This window comes from Chionomys nivalis, chromosome 16, assembly GCF_950005125.1.
Source record: "Chionomys nivalis chromosome 16, mChiNiv1.1, whole genome shotgun sequence".
NCBI lineage: Eukaryota > Metazoa > Chordata > Mammalia > Rodentia > Cricetidae > Chionomys > Chionomys nivalis.
In genome coordinates this window covers 64822601-64845466 of record NC_080101.1, presented here as the reverse complement: position 1 = coordinate 64845466, position 22866 = coordinate 64822601, and the positions used below count along the sequence as shown (strand labels likewise).

The 22866-nt window shown below is 40.1% G+C and overlaps 2 protein-coding genes across 3 annotated transcripts; one reads left to right on the top strand and one right to left on the bottom strand.

The window, feature by feature from the left end:
• The first annotated feature begins 1868 nt into the window (after positions 1 to 1868).
• On the top strand, positions 1869 to 6507 carry Rbis (ribosomal biogenesis factor). Of its 2 annotated transcripts, none has more exons than XM_057790967.1 (4): positions 1869 to 1982; positions 3315 to 3431; positions 6034 to 6150; positions 6402 to 6507. In XM_057790967.1, the coding sequence occupies exons 2-4, from the start codon at positions 3318 to 3320 to the stop codon at positions 6462 to 6464; spliced, it is 294 nt and encodes a 97-aa protein (XP_057646950.1). In that variant the 5' UTR covers positions 1869 to 1982; positions 3315 to 3317; the 3' UTR covers positions 6465 to 6507. The 2 variants fall into 2 exon arrangements, with proteins under 2 accessions (XP_057646950.1, XP_057646951.1); XM_057790968.1 differs by lacking the exon at positions 1869 to 1982 and adding an exon at positions 2002 to 2171.
• On the bottom strand, positions 6500 to 22015 carry E2f5 (E2F transcription factor 5). The gene is made up of 8 exons (XM_057790966.1): positions 21643 to 22015; positions 13816 to 13925; positions 12772 to 12933; positions 11198 to 11241; positions 10188 to 10252; positions 9044 to 9311; positions 7588 to 7632; positions 6500 to 7191 (listed from the first exon to the last, which is right to left on the bottom strand). The coding sequence occupies exons 1-8, from the start codon at positions 21841 to 21843 to the stop codon at positions 7082 to 7084; spliced, it is 1005 nt and encodes a 334-aa protein (XP_057646949.1). The 5' UTR covers positions 21844 to 22015; the 3' UTR covers positions 6500 to 7081.
• Between the last annotated feature and the right edge of the window lie 851 nt (positions 22016 to 22866).

Sequence of the window (22866 nt, the reverse complement as noted above, 5' to 3'; positions counted from 1 at the left end):
TCTAGCTATTCCTGAATCCAGGGAATCAAATGATATCATGAATTCTCCGGTTGTACTACCAGCTGTACTACCAGACCATTTTCAAACACCTAATTGTTTTCCCTTTGTGGCACCTTCATTTCTTCCCAGTTCCCGAATGAGATGGTCAGTGGTTTGAAGGCCCAGTTTCGCAGCATTCCAAGGAAACATCATTAAGTCCAAATGGCAACATTTCCCCTGGCTCTAGTTGGAAAGGCCTTAGAGAAGAACTTCATTACCTGGCTAGGACCACTTGATGTAACAAAAGTGGTTATCCAGAAAGGGATACTGAGAAAAAAAATAACGTCTGAAAGGGACAATAGCCTTCTACAAAGGAGGCAAAGGGAAATAAATGAAGGTTGCATCGTTGGATATAGAAAATAAAACAGAAACTAATGTCTTTTTGTCTTGTAGAAGGCTTTTGTTTTCACTTGTATAACTATGCTATTTCCTTGGTCCTTGGTAGATGTAGCCTTATATCACAATTTTAGACTAAAAGCTACCCTCCACAGCTTTTGCCACCTTAATGACATTCTTTTGCATATATTGCTTTGTCTTGTACAAACTTGTCAATGATTTCACATTTAAGGAACATAATTATGTCTCTCTTCTTTGTATCAGTAATTATAACTCTGGTTTTGCAAAATTTAATGTTTTTCTGTAGCTTTGCTTTAGTTTTAACGTCATCCCCCAAACGACACAATACAGACTTTTACTTTTATTTTTTGCCTTGCTTGGGACAAGAGAGCTCTGCTCCAAGGACATTATTACATATGTGAGCTTCAAAGGTATTTCGAATTTTCCTTCGTTTTAACGTACTTTAGAAGTGGATCTTCAGAAAGAATAAAAAATAAATAAATGTGTGTTAACAGGCAATTGTTTCCTTACGGAATTTGTTTTTTCATTTTCTGTGACGGGTATAATATAATGATTCATTGCAGCAGAATTGATCATCATTCTACAAGCAGATGAAGGACTGATTAGATGCATAGAGGGCTTGAGAGGATGCCAGCTGTGGTGGACCCTTAGAAGTGGTTCTGCCCTGGGCCTCAGTGGTGCCCTCACTTGCAGAAGGCAGTGGTATCACTGCTTTATTTTGGTGCAGAGCAACCAGTAGTCTGGATGCTTCTAAGATACAAAATTTGCATATAAATACCAACATTTCATTCATTTGAAAACTTTCCCCGTGACGTCTGGGAAACAAGTAGAAACATGTGGAAACAATTATGTGACTAGTTTCTTGAAAAATGTGAATAGATTTTTCTGAAATGAGCTTATGTGAAACGAGCAGACGCACAAAGACGTAAGGTGAAGGGGCTTCTCCAGAGTTTTCTCAAAGGTTTCTAATGAATTCATTTTTCACAATATATTATTGTGAAAGATATCTTGTAAGAAATTTTCTTTTTGGAACATTGAAGTAAGAACGTGAAAAGGATGTGAACTTTTTCTTCAGTGTCGCAGCGCCACTTGCCGGACATCCCCGAGCCCGCATCCGGCTGGTGACCCCGAGTTTCTCAGGCGCAACAGCCCAACTTCGGCTTTGTGGGTCTCGCCCGGGCTCGCCTCCCGGTCAAATGCCGGTGAGACTAGCGATGGGGCTCTCACGGTGCGTGGAACCTCACTGCTATGAGGCCTCACCCCAGAACCGCGTCCGTTTAACAAAGCCCCGCACACAACCGACGCCGCCCCTTCCCCCACGGCTGCGGTTCCCTTCCAGGGCGGCCCATCGAGGTGGGCGGGGCCTCGGGAAAGGGGTGGGGCTATCGCTGAGGGCCGAGCGTGAAGGGCTGGGCCAAGAGGAACGAGGACTGTACGTGGTGGGCGTGGCCCCGCTCGGCGTGGCCCTTGCAGTGGGCGGGGTTACGGCTTCTTCAGGGAACTTCCTGTGTCCTGAGTTTGTGAGTGGCGTCACTGGGAGCCTGAGCGCCGCGTGGAATTTGGGGGTTTGGTGAGACGCCTACGAGGTTTGTCCGCGGCTGGGGTGAAAGCTTTGGGCCCGGCTGCAGCGGCGCCGACGGCTCTGTTCTGCCTCCTCCGCAGATGCCCGTTCCTCGCGGCTGTGGACCGAAACCGTGCGGCCACCCCGTGGCAGGCTGCCTGTGATTTGACTGTGTCCTCACCACACAGCTTTCCCAGTCCCTGGCTTCAGTTAGGTTGTTGCTGTGCTCGAACTGTTCTTTTTCTAGCATAGGAAACGTATCTAGTCATTCGAGTGTGTTACACCTTTACACCTGTGTTATATTTAATTATCGATTATTACTTCAGAATTACTACTGATTAGTAAATCAGTTTAGCTTTTTGTCTACTGTTTACTCCTGTAATAATATATTTTCTACTGTCTACTGTGTGTGTGTGTATGTATGTATGTACGTAAGTATTGATTTTTCGAGACAGGGTTTCTTTGTGTAGCCCTGGCTGCAAGCTGGCCTGGAACTTAAAGAGATCCGCCTGCCCCTTCCTCCCGAGAGCTGGGATTAAAGGTGTGCACTAGCACGAACCTTTGTGTGTGTGTGTGTGTGTGTGTGTGTGTTTGCGAACAAACAAGACAAACCCTTAAACTTTGGCAAACTCTTTGCACCATTTTTTTAATCTGTAAAATCGGAATAATAGTACTTACCAAAGGGTTGTGGTGAAGAATAACTGAGTTAAATCACATAGAACGTAAGTCCGGTGACTATATATAGTAAAAGCTCAATAAATGTTAAATATTAGTATTTAAAAAATTCTTTACATGAATTCTTAAACAGATTTGGCAGAAACTTCTAAGGTAGAAGTTATGGCTTAAATCCGCATTTAGCCTAAGCAAAGAAAACAAGGCTTCAGTGTAAAAAAACATTTGTATATAAATTATCAGGGAAATTGTTGGAAGACAAATGAGGGAGGTAGGAAGTACAAGATTGAGGAATGTTTTTGATGGGGTACGAGAGAGAAGAAAGTAAAAAGGGAGAAGAAAACTAGTATTCAGTACCAAATATACCAGGATAATATATTGGTATGTGAACTCATAGAATTGTTGCCAGTTACTACTATAAGATGCTGTAGAGAAAAAGTTTTGCTTGTGTGTGTTGACAGTACCAGATTCAGTCAGTAAATACTAACTGGGTGTCTCAGGCCTGGTGCTGGGGACACAGAAAGATTGAGATATATGTGTCTTATTTGTACCACAAAATGTCTGGAGTGCACGACATGGGATTTATGCAGCAATTTTTAAAATAATCAGAACTAAGATGATCTTAAAAATTTGTTATTTGTGCCTCAAAATATAAGCAGTTTGACTGAAACCTTTTCTTTTCTAGACAATGGCCAAGAACAAATTAAAAGGGCAGAAGGCCAGGAATGTATTTCATATAGCCAGCCAGAAAACCTTCAAGGCTAAAAACAAGGCAAAACCAGTTACTACTAATCTTAAGAAGGTGAGTATTTAAGTAGTCTGTCTAACTTTATTGTTTATAAAGTGGACTTGGAAATTAGTGAATAGGATCTTGTTACTTAAACCAGAAATTCTTAGCTTTTCTTATCAGGTAAGATTGTTTTTCAAATATTAAGATAACCTTCCTTTTAAAATAAAAATTTAAGGGGGGGGATGTTAAAAACCATTAACAACAAAACATTAACAGAAGTCACTGTTAAAACAGTATGGAGGGCATTTTTTTTTTTTTGGTTTTTCGAGACAGGGTTTCTCTGTGGCTTTGGAGCCTGTCCTGGAACTAGCTCTGTAGACCAGGCTGGTCTCGAACTCACAGAGGTCCGCCTGCCTCTGCCTTCCGAGTGCTGGGATTAAAGGTGTGCGCCACCATCGCCGCAGTTCTTACTAGTTCACTCAGAAGTGGATTTGAGATTTCACTAGCAGAGATTTACAGTGTCCAGCAGCAGCTTCGTAACTAGTATCTTAGCCTATCAAATGGAACCAGGCTGTGGTGCTGCCTGTGTTTAATCCTAGTACTCAGGAGGCAGAGGTAGGTGAATCTCTGAGTTTGAGGCCAGTGAGCAAGTTCTAGGACAGCCAAGGTTACACAGAGAAAACAATGTCTTGAAACTCCCTTCCCCCATCAAAACCTATAAAATGAAAAATACAAAAAGTGCTAGAGAGATGGATTAGCAATTAAGACCATTTACTGCTTTTGCAGAGGACCAAGGTTGAGTTCCAAGTGTTCCATGGGGGCTCACAATTTACTAATTCCAGTTCTAGGGGATCTGATAACCTTTGTTGGTCTCTGTGCCTCCCTGTGTGCACATGGTGCTCATAAACTTATGCAGATGCACACACATACACATAAAAAAAATTGGTAAATCTTTATACTTCAAAGTAACTGAGAAATTGTTTTCACGATTTAAGTAGATTGTGTACTTAGAGTGTTTCCTAACGTAAATAGTAAGTGTCCAGCTCTCTAGGATGTAATAGTTGTTATAAATGTCCATTAAAAACTGACTTTTATCTCTCAAGGACTAAAATACATTTTCTAAAGGATATTTGTGATTTCATGATTATAAAGGAAGTAAAGTTGGGTAAGACAGGAGTTTGGAGTGAGTTTTCCACAGGTTTTTCTTTGTAGTTGCAAAGACTTGCATGAAAAAGAGCTGATACTAAAGTAGGAAACCTGACAGCAGCATGTTCATAGTCTATTTGAGGAACATTATTTTATTGAACCTTAAGGCACCAGAACTTTTTTTTTCTTTTTTTTTTTTTTGGATTTTTCGAGACAGGTTTTCTCCATAGCTTTCTGGTTCCTGTCCTGGAACTAGCTCTTGTAGACCAGGCTGGCCTCGAACTCACAGAGATCCGCCTGCCTTGCCTCCCGAGTGCTGGGATCAAAGGCGTGAGCCACCACCGCCCGGCAAGACACTAGAACTTTTACATAAGCTGATAGGATCAGAGAAAGTAGGTAGCCTACTTGGAGTTAGTATCAAATAATTTCTTCAGACAGTGGCTTTATTAAATTTTATTTAAATGAGACTGAAATTTCTGACAGTGAATTTAATGAAGCTAGTCAGCTAGTTATGACTTCAGTCAGCTTAAGATCTGGACTCAGATTGGGTCAACTGTGTTTAGCCAGGTTACCGAGCAAAATTTGTCAAAGTACGAGAGAAAGAAAAGCATATAGGGATTGATAGTATGAAATCCATGCTAATAAAGGGATAAGGTGGACTGTGAGGATTGAAGTGTTTTGAGTGAACTTTATTGTGACTTGAAAAAGTGGTGTGTAAGGTGTCTTGTAGAAGCAGAGGGTCCACTGTTAGATCCCACAGAGAAGGGCCTTGAGAGGAAGAGGCCATTAGACTAGATACATTGAACTCACTAAACAGTGATTCCATATATAGAGTGGTCAGAGTCTATGAACTCTGACAAAGCAGCAGATAATTGTGGTATTTCTGGGTGACAATAGGGAGTATTGGTGTTCTCATGAAGAATGTGGTACAAAGGAGCCAGAGGCTTTGAAGGAGAGATCCTGGTAGCAGCTATGCTCAGACTTGAGGGCTAGTGCACATAGGAAACAAGTGTCCAGAAAAGGGCTCAAGAGTTGTTTATTCAAAAGGACTGAAAGTATCTGATCCAGGTTTCTTGCTTTATTAATAATAGTTAAATGCCATAACCAGGACTGGTCACATAAAAATCTTGAAGTCGGTGTGTATCATCTGGTACTTGTATGTGGGCCTGCAGACTCTGAAAGAGGTGTCAGATCCTCTAGGAATAGGTTAGAGGCGCTTGTGAGCCACATGATGCGGCTGCTGAAACCAGCTCCAGAGCACAGATTTTGATCTGTCTTAAGCATGAGGAAAATCCATATAATTGATGTTTTTAAAAATCCAAACTTTCTGACTAAATTTCCTAAAAAGCCAACAGTAGTTTTTGTGTGAATTATCAGTTTGGTAGAGTTTATAGACTTTTTAAAAACTTTTTTCAGTTGTGTGTCTGTGCCACATGCATGACGGGTAGGAGCGGGAGATGGTGTTTGAGAAGACATTTACACAGCCCAGTACTTTAATAGTTATGAGAGTGTAAATTTTTTTTAACAGATAAACATTATGAATGATGAAAAAGTCAACAGAATGAACAGAGCTTTTGTAAACATACAGAAAGAACTTGCAAGCTTTTCAAAAAGCCTTTCTCTGAAATCTGTGCAGAAGGAGCTGGTAAGTAGAAATTAGTTTCATAACACACTTAAGTGAAGGCTAACTCACTTGAAGTGTAAGCATTTTTTTACCTGGCATTTTGGTGTATATAGCATTTTAGGTCATACATGAAGTCTGAATATAGAATTTACTTTATTTCCAAAGGTAAACTAGAAGAATTAAACTAGGTAGCAGCTTGTATTCAAGGTGGTTTAGTTTGCTTTTGTTTAAACTTTAGCTTGTTTTAACTTTTTCCCCTTTTGATTCCTCAGAAGCACCATGAAAATGAACCAGCTAATGTTGATGAAGCAACCAGACTAATGGCTCAATTGTAACACAGTGACACTCCCCCAAAGATCAATAAATTGAATGCTTTATACAACTTTATTTGTTTTAATCTTGTTAATGTACAGGCATTGGCACATTTTAAAAACAGACTACATAAACAGATCTTTCCTATACTCTAGGAAAGTAGAATGTCAGAAGTCAGCAAACTGATAGACTTAAAGTGCTAAAACAGAAGGCACTTCACAAAATCTCTTCACTCAATAGTGACGCCCTTCACTTTATATGTGGCAGTGAATGTCTGAAAGACACATAGATATAACTTTGTGGCAGTAAAAATATAAAGACAAATAAGATCTTCTGGGCAATGTTTTGGTGTGGTGACCTGAAGTCTGCTTTAACTTTTCTCTCAGGAGAAGCTACAGCAGAATTCAGCTTTGAAAGAAATTGAATATAATCACTGGAGGGGCATGCTGGTAGACAGTTAATCATCCCCCCTGAAACAGTCAGAGCCCTTTCAAGTTTTGTGAAGTAAATGTTAGTGAAGAATATTTCAGACTCGATGAACTAAAATGGTGTTACATTCATAATTTTAAATACTTAGGTTATTAAGAATTCTACAATGTTACAGTTAGAGGTAGATAACAGTCCCAAGTTTCCATGGAATCTAATAATTTAGTATCTGAACATCAAACAAATCACAGACTCCTTCATTGTCATCTAAATTAAAGTTGTAGTCATCTGCTGGGGTAGGAGAAAGCCGTAAGAGAGGAAACACTGCAGAAAAAGGAAAAGATTCATTGTTACAGTTGGTTTCTACATGGGTTATGATTAACTAGCATACTATACATAACAGATTTTTTTTTTTTTGGATTTTTCGAGACAGGAGTTTTAATGATTATTTCATACATTTCATATGACACTATGGTCAATGTTAGAAACAGTTCAGGTGGGCAGCTTGAAATTACTTGATTGTGACATACTATTCATTACTCCTGTGCCAGTATGTGAATAGTTTTCAATGAAAGTGGTTAAGTATTCCTTTTGGGTCCTTTCCCTAAAAATGCAAGTAAATATGAATTTTAAAAGATGCCTACTATAATCTTGAGTCACATGGCATTTACACTTTAGGATAGTGAGGTATATCCAGTAGTAAAATCTTCAGCTACTTACCATCAGAAGACATCAGTTCATCAATGATGTCTCCACTAATAGACCCTGTTGAAAACACAAATGTGATAGAGGCAATTACATTTCAATAGTGGTAATCACATCACTAGTTTGACTGGCAGAATCAAATTAAAAGTACCACTACATTTTGGGAAGACAATTTCGTGAGAAACTACTTTTCTTGGAATGCCTTTAAACTTGCAAACTGAAGATACAGAGGGAAAGACCCCATTCTTCTAAAACTGAGTCTGTAAAGAGTATATAATTCGACTCACTCAAAAACACTTTATTTCTCCTGTTCATTTTATTTCTGTATCTTACACACCAAAACTCATTTGCTTTGCTTAAACAATATTTCTTCAGCTTATTACTTCTCTTTTCTATCCCTCTCATTGCACCCTATTCTAGTCCTAGGTTGTCTCAGCTGTGGAAACTGCAAACATCTCATCTTCAATCTCTGAAACTTCCAAGTCACCAGAGCCTCATAATCACCATTGCACAACTAATGTCTACTTACCCTCATACAAAGCTGGTTTATTAGCTAGCATTTTCATCTGATATTTCAAACCTCTAATGTGTCCCCAAGTAACTCCTCTCACTATACCAAATGGTACACAGAAATTTTTTAAAAATGTTCTTTGGAAGCCAGGGTACCAACTGGGTTTAAGCTAAAGCATATACAATTTATTTACTTCATATATTCCAATTAAATTGGAATTAATTAGTATTTTCTTCAACACTATACTTTCTCTTGTGCAGCTCTTCAGCTATAGTATATAAACTTAGAGAGAAGCAAGATGTATGTATGTAACACAAAGCTAAAACCAACCCGTGTCCAATTAATGTCTAGTTTCACTGTTACTGATTGTGAAATTTAGGATTAGAAGCAATATCCCATTAGCAAACAATAAACATTATATAACATAGCTTTTAATATCTGCAGTGACTTAATTGTTCAGAAACAAAAGTTCTATATAGTTTAAACATTGTTACTGATTAGATATTCCTGTAATGTGCATATACATACACATGCAAACAAATATGTATCTCATATGACACCATGGCTAATATTAATAGATCAGTGATTCAGGTGGATAGCTTGAAATTGCCTGTGGCAGGAGTATGTACAATATTGTTGATCATAACATACTGTTCAATTCCGTGCAAGTGTATGAAGTTTTCAGTAAAAGTGGTTAAGTATTCCTTATGAGTTCTTTCCCTCAAAATGCATATACATATGCATACACACATACATATTATGTCTAACAATATAGAAAGACAGGGTCTGCTTCAGAATCTTCCTTATAATAACTATCCTAGTGCTAGGTTTATAGACTATTGAGGACACTAAATTAAAACATCGAATAAGCTTATTTTGCCTCAGATAAAAGCTCTTAGCTGTTTAATATAGTATTCATATTTTCACCTGAAATTTTTAGGTCAAAGGCTTTCTACCAACCTGAAGATATTTCTGTAGCTGGTATCTGCTGGAAACTCTGGCTTCTTTCAGAAACTTGCTGCTCAGGCAGGTTCTGAGCAGCCATGGTGGATTTCTGTGGAGTCCCTGATGTTGAGGACTGGGAGGAAGACTGTGTGAGGTCATCAGGTGGGGGGACAGGAAAAACCACCGGCTTAGATGAACTGGACTCTTTGTTTATAAGCAGCACATGGATAGGTCCTGAGTGACTCTTTAAATTTATCTGATATTTCTTTTGTCCATTCTGACCCTTTAAAGTCATTGGGCATAAACAAATGAGTATAATCATTGCTAGTTAACATAAAACATTAAAACAAACACAGGCAAAGTCATTAAGATCTAACAACTAAACTCACACAAAAAGTCACTAGGTTGCAACACTGGAGAAAAGACCCAAGTAGAATGTAATATTAAGGTCTCTAAGCCACTTGCCCCCTAAAAGGTAAGCTTTGGTATCATCAAACAGGTAGTTGTTGAATTCTAAACAATCAATTTGTTCCATTTTTCCCTCCTTCCCTGCCCCACTTTTTCCTTTTGCTTTTTTTTCACTTCTTTCCCATCCCTTCCTCTCATCTTTACTTGACAGATCCACTGTGTAGTCCAGGTTGGTTTTAAAACTCATGTTTTTACACCACCATCCATTTCACTGTCTGTAATATTACTTAGTTGTGCTCAGTAATGTTGGACAAAGTGTCCACATGCATGGATTCCAATCTTCTGGAGTAAGATACCATGACTGTGGTTATCTAAACATCCTGTTTAAATTTGCAAATTTCAGAAACCAAAACTTTTCCACCCATTAATCAAAAGACAACTGGACTTGACTTCCTACATAGATACAAAATTCTTCCTTTTCCAAAAGGCAATTTGTTTCTTAAAGGTTTAAAATACAATACTGCAAATTCCTAAATATTGTGAGAATAAGGGAGAAGTATAGATTCATTTAGCTACTTTTACTAAAGTTGAAGGCACCCAAATTTAGGTGTCAGTGCTTTCAGATATATATCTTAATTCCAATAATTAGTGTTCATACACTATTTGTTCTTGTTTAGCTCAAGAAAATACATTTGCCTCTCTTGAGATAACAGAATTATTTTTTCACTTGTATAAAAGCTATGCTACATACCATTTCTGGAATAGGTACTTCGAGCTGTGTACCAGAAGGAGCCTGAATGGCCAACAGTGTATCACCTGGCAAAATAAAACGATAAATACTTAACTGTAGGAATGCAATGCCAGTTCAAAGGATGTAGTGAGAATGAGAGAAAAGTCAAAGTGTGGATTCACTACCAGGCTACCAGGTGTGCTGGTGTATGCATGTTTTTAATCCCAGCATTTGAGAGGTGAAGGCAGATTAATTAAGAATTCCAGGCTAACCTTTGTTACACAGTGAGCTCTAGGCCAATTGTAGGCCCACTTGAAAAATCTATCAGAAATTAAATAAAAAAGCAGCTAGAGGTGTAGCTCAGCTGGCAGAGTGCCTGCCCACTACAATGCCCCGGGGTCTTTCCCCAACACTGCAAAAATCAGCAGTGATGGCACAATGCCTATAACTCAGAACCAAAGAGGAAGAGGCAGGAGGGATCAGAAGGTCATACTTAACTATATAGTGAGGTAGAGGCATCACTATGAAACAGATTCACCTAACTTTCCTCAAGAGTTCCCTGGGTTCCACCTGTGACTAGTACCTGCTATATACAGTTTCATGAAACAATGCTTATGTTTCAAGTTCCTATGCTCCTGGGACCTTGAAAAGTCTGCTAAATCCTGCTCATTTAAGTTCCTCATCCCTTGGCTCCCGTGCCCTCCCACACATAAAGTAAAAGCTGTGAAAACGGTTGGTTACTGCCATGAAAACATCTGTATGCAGCCTGTCAGCACACGACTACAGAAAAAGACAACATGCACAACTCCTGAAAATACAGGCTGAGTGTACGGGGGGAATTATGAGAAACTACAGTCAACAGGTTGTTCAAAGGAAGAATGCAGTGGCTCGTGCCTTTAATCCTAGCACTTGGGAGGCACAGGCAGGTGGATGTCTAAATCAGAGGACAGCCAGGGCTAGACAAAGAAACCCTGTCTCAAGAAACCAAATAAACAAATGGAAGAATGTAAGAAAAGGCTAACAGTACTCACCATTAAAGCAATCGCAGATGTCTTCGTGAGTTACATAAGAAAACGTACTGTCGTAAGAGTTAAGGAACAACATTTCTATCAAGGCCTATACACTTGTTAATAAACCTGAAGTCCAAATTGAAATCGAATAAATGAAGGCACTATAACATGGGGAGACAAAAAGTGCAAGTACTTAGACAAAGACAATCAAAAGTCTGTAGGCAGAGTTTCTACATGTTGCTTTAATAAGTAGCCATTCTGGTTTGTGACATCTGAGGACTTTTAGGTTAAGATGCAAAATGGTACATATACTAGGGGTGTGAATGCATGGAGAATGGATGCGGAAGAGCATCATCACTGTGAGTGAAGAGTGGCCATACAGGCTGCTTCTTTTTTAAGTTGTATGGCCATAGAAAGAGAGGAGGCTCTGGCAAACAAAATATATTACATCATAGCTCCTAAAGATAGAAGTGTCACAGACCATATGGGAAACAGAGCAGTGAGTTTAGAAGGCAGGTGAAAGCATTAGTACAGAATCTTTGTTTGGGCTTCATATGAAAAGTAAGGCAGGGAAGGAGAGACAAACACTTCAGAATTGGTTAGTTTGAATAATTTTGACTAACTGTCCTATAGGATCCCAGGTTGCCTTTTCCTGGTCCTGGGATGATGAAGTAGAAGGAATACTGCCTCCTGGGTGTGTAGGCCAGATGTATGGTCTAAGACTACACCTTCACTCCTGGTTAAGCCCTTGTCATTTCTAAGAATTGGCTAAATGCAGGGCACCCTTTTCCCAGACAGATATATTTTCGACACATCAAAATCACCACTATTTAAGTTATACAGTATATGTACAGTCATAGTTTAGACACTTGTAAATGACCAAAATCTTGTTAAGCTATATAAAGCAGGGCAACAAATTCTAGATCACTTAAATGGTTTGCAAATCTTCGGTTTCCATGGGATACAGCTTGAAAATTCCCATTGTTCTCACGTGATTACGGGGCTCTAACTCCCACACAAAAGTAACAAGACAACATGATGAATATATTGTATACATTACCGAACTATTTTTGTGAGGTGTGTGTGGGGGGGTTAAATGCAAAGGAAGACAAACCCAAGAGATCTCCATAGACAGTGGTGTGAAAGGAACATATAGCCGGCGGCATTAATATCCCTCTATGTAGTAGGAGAAACCAGTCTTGGGTTAGTATTAGGAAGAAGCATCAAGGACTGTAAACTTATGACACTCCGTAAAAAAATTAGTTTTTTAAAACTGAAAGCTATAACTGGACATAATTATTTAAAGTACCGTATATACTTAGCAATAATATTCAGACCCCTGTACTAAGTAAGCTACGATACTGCATCCTGCTAGTCATATGCTGAGAGAACATGTATCTTTTCCCCTCAGTACAAGAATATTAATACCATACAACTTAAAATGATAGTATTTTAAAAATACCAGTCTGTTATTAGAGAGCTATAAAATGTTATATTTGTAAAACTTAATTGCTTAAGAACCAGATAACTGATCTGAGTACTAAAGATGTACTACATTTTGTGCTATATGACGAATAACTTACTCAGAAGGATATCTGTTATTAATGGAGTCTTCCATCACATTTTTGATGCTTTGTTGTAGCCACAGTTTCTGCTGGTCGAGTTCTCTTTCCTTCAATTCTAGATCTTCAATTTCAGCTTTAAGAAATCTTAATCTGTCTATAACTTCTTTAGTATTACAGCCAGCACCTACACCCCTTAAAAGCATGAGAATAAATACTCACAGGATCAGACACCCATTTAATAGCATTTAATTTTTATAGTAATAAAATTGACTTAAAGGTTAATCAAATGCGTTTACATTCTTCTGAAAACCACACATTAAAATCCTTACAAAATTTAAACATCAAAGCTCTAAACGTACTTGCTTAGAAAATCTGAAAGGGGACTGTAGAGATGACTCACAGCAGTTAAAGGCTGTTCTTTCAGAGGACCCGGGATTCAATTTCCAACACTCACATAGCAGCTAACAACTGTCTGTCACTCTAGTTTCAAGAAATCTGCATCCTCACACAGACATATATGCAGTCAAAATACCAAATGCACATAAGTAAATCTTAAAAACAAAAAACTTTAGAATAATACAAAAAATTAATGACAAGAAATATGTTTTGGAAATTCTAAGTATATGCTAGAATGCCTTTTTAACACCTGGAAGGCCAAACTAGTGACTGAGGGGCCAAAATCAAACCAAAGCTAAACAGTCTCCTGATGTACACGGAGGTGCTCGTGAAGATAACAGTTAGTCTCCTGATGTACATTGAGGTGCTAGTGAAGATAACTATATCTGGTTTGGGGGCAGAATTCTAACAAAACAAAAGTTTAAGGCCAAAGAAAGTATTTTAAAAGCAGAAAGTACTTGTCAGAAGCACACAGTCATGCCATAGCTAATACATGAAACAGTGGAGAGAACAAGGAAGCATCCAACACATAATGGACAGATAGGCAAGCCCAGACAGTCTGTCCTGGGGACAGAAGTCTGATGTGATTAGCTGACTAAAACTGAACATTTGTGAAAAAGAAAGCTCTGATGTTCATTTTCTACCTAGTATTGGTTTTGGGTAGGGTTTGTGACTTACTTCCACTGGATACTATTCTTTGATTTTTTTTCAATTAGATCAATTCCTTCTAAGACGTTGGTGATATCATATATTCTTCGCTTTTGCCTTACAGCCAAAGTATCAGCAGCCTGTTTAGGACAAAAAGAACAAAGAAAGTACCATGTATATATAAAGCCAGAGAGAGAGGCGATTGTCCCAAATATGACCCACTAAGTCTCCTGAGAACATTAACTAGATATATTTGAAGCATTTCCCAGACTTTGCAAATACCAGAGAAATTATTCCATCTAAACAGTAGAAGATGTTAAAGAAAAAAATGCTGTCACAACATAAGCCGTATCTCTAATAAAACAACACGGTAGTAATTTTTGTCACCTCAAAGACTAAGCTGAGGAGGAATTGTTAAGTCTTTCACTTCCTATAAGAATCTCATCAAAAGACAGCCTTACTCTTTATGTATCTGAGCCTTTTGGCAATTAAGGAATAAAGGGAGTCAGCATTATATGCACAAATTATAAATTTGTTTAATAATGATTTGCGTTTTAAAAGCTTTATTGCATGGATGAATTTTTCTACCCCAACACTATTAAATCAACAAGAAATAAAAATCTTAAACATAGCGGTGTTTCTAGTGATTATTTTTTTTTTTTAAAAAGCATCGTGGTTTCTTTCCTACAAGGTAAGAGAAACACAAATACTATCATGATGAACCCGAATGAACATTATGAAGACCAAGGAATTCCTGTGATCAGCTCCCCACTAAGAAAGAACTTCAGAAAAGAGGTTACCCAATAGCTCCGTTTTCAGAGTCAACAGCCTAAATCAGTAATGTAGGGTCCCACTATACAATTCATGGTACTGATGAAATAGTAGTTAAATGGCCCTCCTGACAATTTCCTGCACATATTCTATATTAACAAATGTGATTTAGCAGCCTAAGACATGTTTACCAGCTTTTGCAGGTCATCACTACTTGACTCACTCACCTATCTTAATTAGGGTTTCTACTGTTGTGATAAGACACCATCATGAAAAGCAATGAGAGGAAATAAGGAAAGGGTTTATTTCACTTATATGTCCCAATCACAGTCAATCATTTTCATTCATTCATTCATACATACATACACACATACATACACTATTCAGAGCTGACCACTTACCACTGGACATCCAACTGGACTGCTCTTCCCTAGGGAGAACCACCTCTCTTGCTCCCAACTTTCCTCACTTGCCTATAGTTCTTTGTGTGGGGCTGAGGCCTCATTGGCTTTTCCCTGTCCATTCTGGCATATCTGTTGGTGTCCTCCTTGTTGAGCTCATGTGTAAGCATTCCTGTAGGCGAGACTCTATGGGTGTGGTTTCTGGTAGCACTAAGAGAGAGACAACAGACCTTCTGGGTCATTGTGAAGGAATCAGCTTTTAATTCCAGTGACATGGAAAGCCACTAGTCAGTTTTGAGCACAGGGATAATTAGACTTCATACTTCAAAATGTCTTCTCTGTTTGCTATCAGAAGATTCTTAGTGAGAAGAAAACAGAAGAAAGGAAATCTATGTGAATGGCATGTCCTACCATGATGATAATGGACTGAACCTCTGAACTGTTTTTCTCTGTAAGAGCTGCCAGGGCTGAGTGGTAGTGGCGCATGAGGCAGAGGCAAGCAGATCTCTGTGAGTTTGAAGCCAGCCTGGTCTACAAAGTGAGCTTTCAGCCCAGGCTGTTACACAGTCAAACTCTGTCTTGAAAAAACCCAAAACAAACAAACAAACAAAAGAGTTGTCATGGGCTCTCTTCACATCAATAGAAACCCTAAGACATGGCTCTTTATGCTGATCTATTTCCTTAATTTAATTATTACCGAATTTCACACACAGCTCATTATAATTAACATGTAAAATGCTTGATTTTAACCTGTAGTAATAGGGTAACAGGACTTTATAGATGTTATCTAATGTAAAGATCACAATAACTCAGCAAAGCCCATAAAACTAAATAGGGTAAAATTTTACATTAGTCCTATATTCAAAAAATAAAACTGTGACAAAACATTTTATACAGCTTAGACGACTAAATCATTTGGGCATGTGAATTCAGAATATGCTCGACTTAACAGGTGACTTAAGTAAAACTTCACTATAGGTTCCATAAGGGGTTGATAAAAGCAGAAAAGCAGAAATTTAATTTCCACTTATTTGCTTACTGAAAATAAAAAAAACCCTCATATATTCTTAAGTCTATATCTATGCAGATAATATCTCATAAAATGGTGTTTAAACATATATAGATCCTCCTGGAAATTGGAAGTAGACAAGATCGCCAGGCAAAAGTTGGGAGCATGGGGGCAACGAGGGGAGAGGGAAGAGAGAGGGTTGAAGGGGAGGGTTGGGGAGAGCAATGGTTGAGATGGAGGAAGTACAAATATGGGAGCAGGGAAGGAGCTATCTTAGTTGAGGGAGCCATTTTGGGGTTGGCAAGAGGCTTGGCTCTGGAGGGGTTCCCAAGAGTCCACAGGGATGATCCCAGCTAGGACGCTGGGCAGTAAAGGAGAGGGTGCCTGAACTGGTCTTGTCCCATAGCCAGACTGATGAATATCTTGCATATCACCATAGAACCTTCGTCTGGCAATGGATGGAGATAGAGACAGAGATCCACATAGGACCACTGGACTGAGCTCCCAAGGTCCAGTTGAAAAGCAGGAGGAGGGAGAATATGAGCAATGAAGACAGGACCACGAGGGTTGGTTCACCCACTGAGATAGTGTGCTTGAGCTAATGGGGGAGCTTACCAACTCCGGCTGGACTGGGACCTGGGACTGAAGGAGCATGTGATCAAACCGGACTCTCTGAATGTGGCTGACAATTGGGGAAGACCGAGGGGCCAATGATAATGGCACTGGGATTTGTCTCTATTGTATGTACTGGCTTTTTGGGATCCTATTCTCTTTGGATGCATACCTTCCTAAGCCTGGATGGGGGTGGGGGAGCTTGGATTTCCCACAGGGCAGGGTACCTTGCCCTCTCTTAGGACAGAAGGGAGTTGGGGGGAAGGGTGTGTGGGGGAGTGGGAGGGAAGTGGGTGGAGGGGAGGAAATGGGAATTTTGATTGGTATTATTTATAAAGTATTATAGAAAGAAATAAAAAAAGAGAGAGAAAAATGGCGTCTAAAGCATCAAGCTGTAGGGACTGAAGAAATGGCCTCGCTGTTAAGAGCACTTGTTGCTCTTCCATAGGATCTGGGTTTGGTTCCTAGCACCACCCACATGAAGGCACACAAGCATGTGGAACTCCAGTTCCAAGGAACCAACGCCTCTTTCTACTTCCACTGGCCCTGCAAAGCAGGTGGTGCATAGATACGCACGAGGCAAGACAACAGTACAAATAAATAAATCTAAAAAGGAAAGGAAAGAGCAATCCAAAAACTACAATGACAGCACTTGCCAAACCTGTGCAGATCCGTAGGTGAAATCCCTAGCACAAAAAAGAGAGATGTTAAAAATGCTATGAACCTGGGAAGAAAGGGGAGTAGTTAAGGTGAGAGCAAAACATTCTGTTTCCAATGGGCTTTGTTAAGTTGGGAGCATAGACCCCAGCCCCTTGCATTTATCCCAGCCTCCAGGCCTGAGCGTTTGTATTGGTCTGAACTCCATATCCCAGCAGGCCAGGTCCTGACCCCTCCCTGGGAGGCGGGTGTGGGGGGAGGTCAGGACCACTCCCAAGAATCTTTAAGTGAACTCTCAAAAGAGGAACACGTGGTCTCCTTTTCTTCCTCCTGGTGGTCGCATTCCTGGCCCCTCAGGGCCCCCTAGAGTGCAGAACTCCCATTAAACCTGGGTATCTCTTAATTTGGCTTGTTTTGATCCTAACAGGCTTGTAGGGGCCGTAAATCAACAAGGAAATGAAATACCAATAAATGCTGACACTAAGAGCAGAAGGGCCCCTCCTGCAGCACCATTTATTTACACAGTAAGTGTTTCAATTCGCGTCAATGCTCTGCCCCATAGAGACTGCACCCAGGAACACCTCTGTGTCTGGCTGCTCTGACTGCTACTGTACTATTTTGAATATTTTTCTGATGCTATTTTAATCAACTCTTCATAAGCTTTAAAAAAAAAAAGTTCTTTTTTTATGCAAGTCACCAAAGAATAATCAAGGAGAAAAAAGGTATTTGATAGTGTCTATATAACTAGGAAAACCATAGTGATCCTCTGAAATCTATAAATTGAAATCTGCCTGCGTCCATTAATTGTATAGTTTGAAAATCCTTTTACGTAATTATTTTGGCTGGCATACAAAGGTTTGGTTGGTACACTGCGACATGTCATTATATTTAATCTGTTCTTATTTGACACCCAGTCCCCCTGCCCTCCCTCATTTCCCATCCCTTCCCCTCCTGCTTTCTTCTAACATGCTATGTGTGAACTGTCCTGCTGGTTCTGTGTATCCAAATTTGCTGTCACAGGGACACTGATGAGATTTAATTAGGGCACACCTTGATAATGTCATTTAACTCAGCCTTCTTTTTATGAAAGTTCCCTCAAATGTAGTTCCATATTAATGAATGGGATGGGGGCACTAAGAGTTTTGACAAGTTTTGACTCTTTCAGCCTATAACCTCATTATCAATTACAGAATTTTTGTTCTATACTGCCATATCTTCTGGCAAGCATTCTCCTGCTTTGTTCCTAAGAATTTGAGTACTCTTAAATACTCCAATAAAAATCATACAACAGGGTCTGGAGAGATGGATCAGCACTTAACGTAAGAGTACTTGCTGCTCTTCCAGAGGACCTATGTTTAGTCCCATGGAATGGCTCTCACCTCACCTGTGACTCCAATTTCAGGGAATCAGATGCCCTTTTCTGTCATCTGCAGGCTCCTCGCACACATGTAGTACAGACATACATGCAGGCAAAACACTCATACACATAAAATAAAAATTAAGGAAAAGGATTATACAGCACTTGTTTGTTTACTCAGTATAAAGTCCTCAAGGATCACCTCCGCTATATATGTCAGAATTTCTTTCTAAAGCAGAAAGCCCCTCATTGGGCCTGCGTATCCCAATTGATTATCCACTGAAAGACATCTGAGTTACCCATCTTTTGACTATTAGAGTAACACTGACATGAAAATAGGTTCTACAAATACATCCTATTCCAGACCCCACTTTCAGTTCTGCAGGCATAGCATATATCCAGGAGTGATGTTGTCCTGAGAAACCTCAAGCAAGCATCGAACTCTTGAAATGCTTCATGCATACCTCCCTGTGTCAACTACCTCAGAAACCTTGTTACCTACCAGAGCCTGTGGTTGAATTATGTCTTGTCTAGGGTGTATCAGTTAGGTCATTTATTACGTATGTGTCTGGATCTGGGAGAGAACGCACCAATACTTAGTGTCATTCAGTTAATTGTAACTTAGGTAGTTATAGTATACAACATACACAATCCAGATTATGTTTACAAAGATCAAGATGGCACAAAGATGTCAAATAAGATATATAAACTCCATATGTAAAGTATAGTGAAAAGGAATTTTCAGAACACCTACTCACACTCTTGTTCACAGTTACTAAGCTACAGAAAAAGAGAACATCAGTTTAATCTATCTCTACAGAATCTGCCATCAGTGCCCTCCTGTGCAGACAGATGCCCAATGCCTACCGTAGGAGTAAAATGATGCATTTTTTCTTTCCTGAAAGATTCACAGAGACACACGCAAACTTAAGTTTATTTTTAAGGACTACAGCACAGAAGGTAAGCCTAGCTTCTAAGGCTCACTCTCATTTGGCAGACCTAACCCAGAACTTCCCTAAGTCTGTGTATCAGGCTCACACTGGGGCAGCACCATTTACACAGTCCTCGGTCTTTTACATCACTCAGGATATTTGATGGGAAAGTTAGTATATTTTTATATTTGTGATTTTTCACAAAATTGGATTCTTTTATTAATTAAAAAATTAAATGCAAAGCCTGTATCAATAGCTTATACAGAAAAATGTTCTTTACTTAAAGTCAGCATTAAAAAATAATAAGAAAGTGTTTTAAATTTTTCAGACAGAAATTTAGTGTCAGTACAAGACCATCTTCAACACATATTGTTAGGACATCTTAATATTTCATGATGTACTATGAGAAACAGCCTCACTGTAAATTGTCCTGTATATTTTTTATGCATTTATAAACATGAAATGTATGTATAAATGTTTTTCTACCTAGGAAACAGAATAAATCATTAACCCTTACATCATTATAGCAATCTGTGAACATTCTTTTAAGACAGATCCAAGATAACTGAAATAAGACTCTTGCATATCAAACTGCTATTTGATGCCTGAACCTGCTGTCATCCAGGTGAAGGAAGCCAGATATCCAAATCTGGAAGGGAGGATATCTTGTTCTGAGTTTTGAGCATGTTTCAGGATGAATCATTAAACCCCAATTTTACCCAAAAGGTTCCAGGATTTCCTGACTTTTTTTTAAATATGGACAATCACTGGCTACAGCTGAATTTAATTCTGAAGAGCAGATATCAATGACGGGTTGTAACATCAGGGGTTTCTCTGCTGCCCTCATCACTGTCAGTGAAATTGGAAACCATACCATTTTAATTCATTTCAACCATACCGTAGATGCCCATTAAAGTACTTTTAAGGAGGGAAAAAAATTGAGGGAAAAGGGAGAGAAGGGAAAGAAAAGGGGAGAGGAGAGGGAGAGGGAGAGGGAGGGGGAGGGGGAGAGAGAGAGAGAGAGAGAGAGAGAGAGAGAGAGAGAAAGAGAGAGAGAATATGAATGAGAATACAAAGAATTTTCAAAAGTGACCAAAAAAAAAAAAAAAGTCCCAGGAATAATATTTCCAAATAAGAATGGAAGCCTACTGGCATCTACCCCCACGAAAGAGAGGGAGCAATTTCAGAGCCAACAATCCTGTGCCTCCCACTGGACCACAAGAGGATGGACAGCAAACTTCTCCAGCTCGGACACTTTTTCCATTGCTTGGGCACAGAAGTGAGGATGGTAATGGCTTCAAGCCAGAAAGGTGGCATAGTACTTAGTCCCTGGGTGCTGCGAGTTTTCCCAATACAGCCAGGTAAAGGAGTCACAGAGGCGGTCTGCTGTGATTGTAGACTACTCAGCAATTTTGTTTGTTTTTTAAAGTATTGGTCCTTTCTTAACTTCAGTATACCGGCTGCATTTTTATTCACATGATCACATACTCCTTCCCACCCACTCTGCACTGTGGAATCCTCCCAAGTCCTGCCAGGAACGGTTAAATCACTGTATGACTGAACAGCTTTTGATGAACTTTTTTTTTTGTTTTGTTTTGTTTTGAAAAAGCCTGAACCGTAGCAAAGAACGAAGCGAACATTCTTATAAAACCACATAAAGTTTACTAAGCAATTCCACAGCTTTAGTCTGTAAGTCATAAAACTCTCTGTGCGACAGCAAATCTCACATCTAGAAATCCGTAAGATTCCAAATTATGTCAACAAAGCCAATCTCACTTCCTAACTGTCGATGAAGAGTTTCCCCTTCTAAAAACTATTATTTTAGCGGCGAGGTGTGGAAGTTTTCTCGTTTTCCTTTTATTCGGAAGAACTAGCACGAAAGTTCTTCAAACAGAAATAAAGTCCTACAGAGCGGTCCATTAAGGCGTCGGTTTCCAACATCAACCCACCTTGAGTGAGTCCAGAGCAAAGCGCCAATTCCTGGGTGCTTGGGCCTTGGTCGCCGCTCAGGGTGCTCTTTGTGGGCAGGGCCACGCGCCTACCCGCCGGTAGGGCCCCGCGTCCCGCACCCCCACCGCTTCCCGGTCGCCCCGACGCCACGTCCCCGCCCCCGCTCACCGCTTTGAGGTCCAGGACGCCGTCCTGCGCCTCCTGCAGCAAAGACACAAACTTGGTGGTGAGCAGCCCCAGGCTCTTCTCGTGCCGGCTGCTGAGCGCCGCGGGCGGCTGCGAGGACGGCGCCCCAGGCGGCGGCGGCGGCGGCTGGGCCTGGGCCTGAGGCGTGGGCTGGGCAGAGCTCGCGGGCTCCGCCGCCGCCATCGCCGCCGCCCGCCGGGAGCCGCTCTGCCGCCGAGCAGACGAGGAGCGCGGACTCCGCTCCCGGCCCTCGGCGCCCTCGCGTCCACCAGCCGCCCGGAGCCGAGAAGCGCGCGCGCGCACCACAGAGAGCGCGCGACTCGGGCGAGCGGTCGGCGCCGCGAGGGTGGGCCTGAGTTTAAATGGCAGGAAGTGACGCCGCCGGCGTTGCTTGGAAACGCACTCTCCGCGGAGGGGCGGGGAGTCGGGCGACCAAGGGGCCGCTCTCGCGTCTCAGCAGGTGCGAGTCTTAAGACTCCTTTCGCGGGAAGAACGCCTGTTGAAGGCTGGATTCCCAACTCTTGCCGTACCTGCCTTTAGAAAGCGTGCTTTACCAAATTATATATTTGTTTCCCAGTAATCATATTATTTGGGCAACTCGCAGCATCTTGTGCTTAGTGATAGCTTAAACTACGAAGGGGCAGTGAAATTACACAGGTATGAGATGAGGAAATCTGTTTCCACCCTTCATTTTACTTGCAAACTTGAGAATCAGTATAAACATCTTTGACAACTTAGTGTTTACATACATTGAATGTTGCTCACACTTAAATATTAGGTGACTAAAAAACATCATTTGGTAGAAAATAATGTTCCTACATGAAGGAATAACACCTAATTTAACAGTAGAGAAAAAAAGTCACTGAAATGAGAGGGAAAACCGACAGCATCAACTAGTAAATCCTGAAAACCATTTTAAACAAAAGTATTGTTTTGCCTTCACATATATTTTATTAGCCACTGTTTTAGTGCGAAGAACATAGCAAACAAAATTTGGGATAACGAATCAAATAAAATGAAAACAATCAGCTACTGCAACTACCTATATAATTTTATATTAAGCAAATCAAAAATTTTTAAATTAATATTGATTATAATAAAAAGTGTTTCTTGAGATTTTAACGAACATTCTGCTATGTGTGCTAGGTCAGAAACTGTTGTGAAATGAAATTATTACTACTTATAAAACAATTATGTATGTCTTAC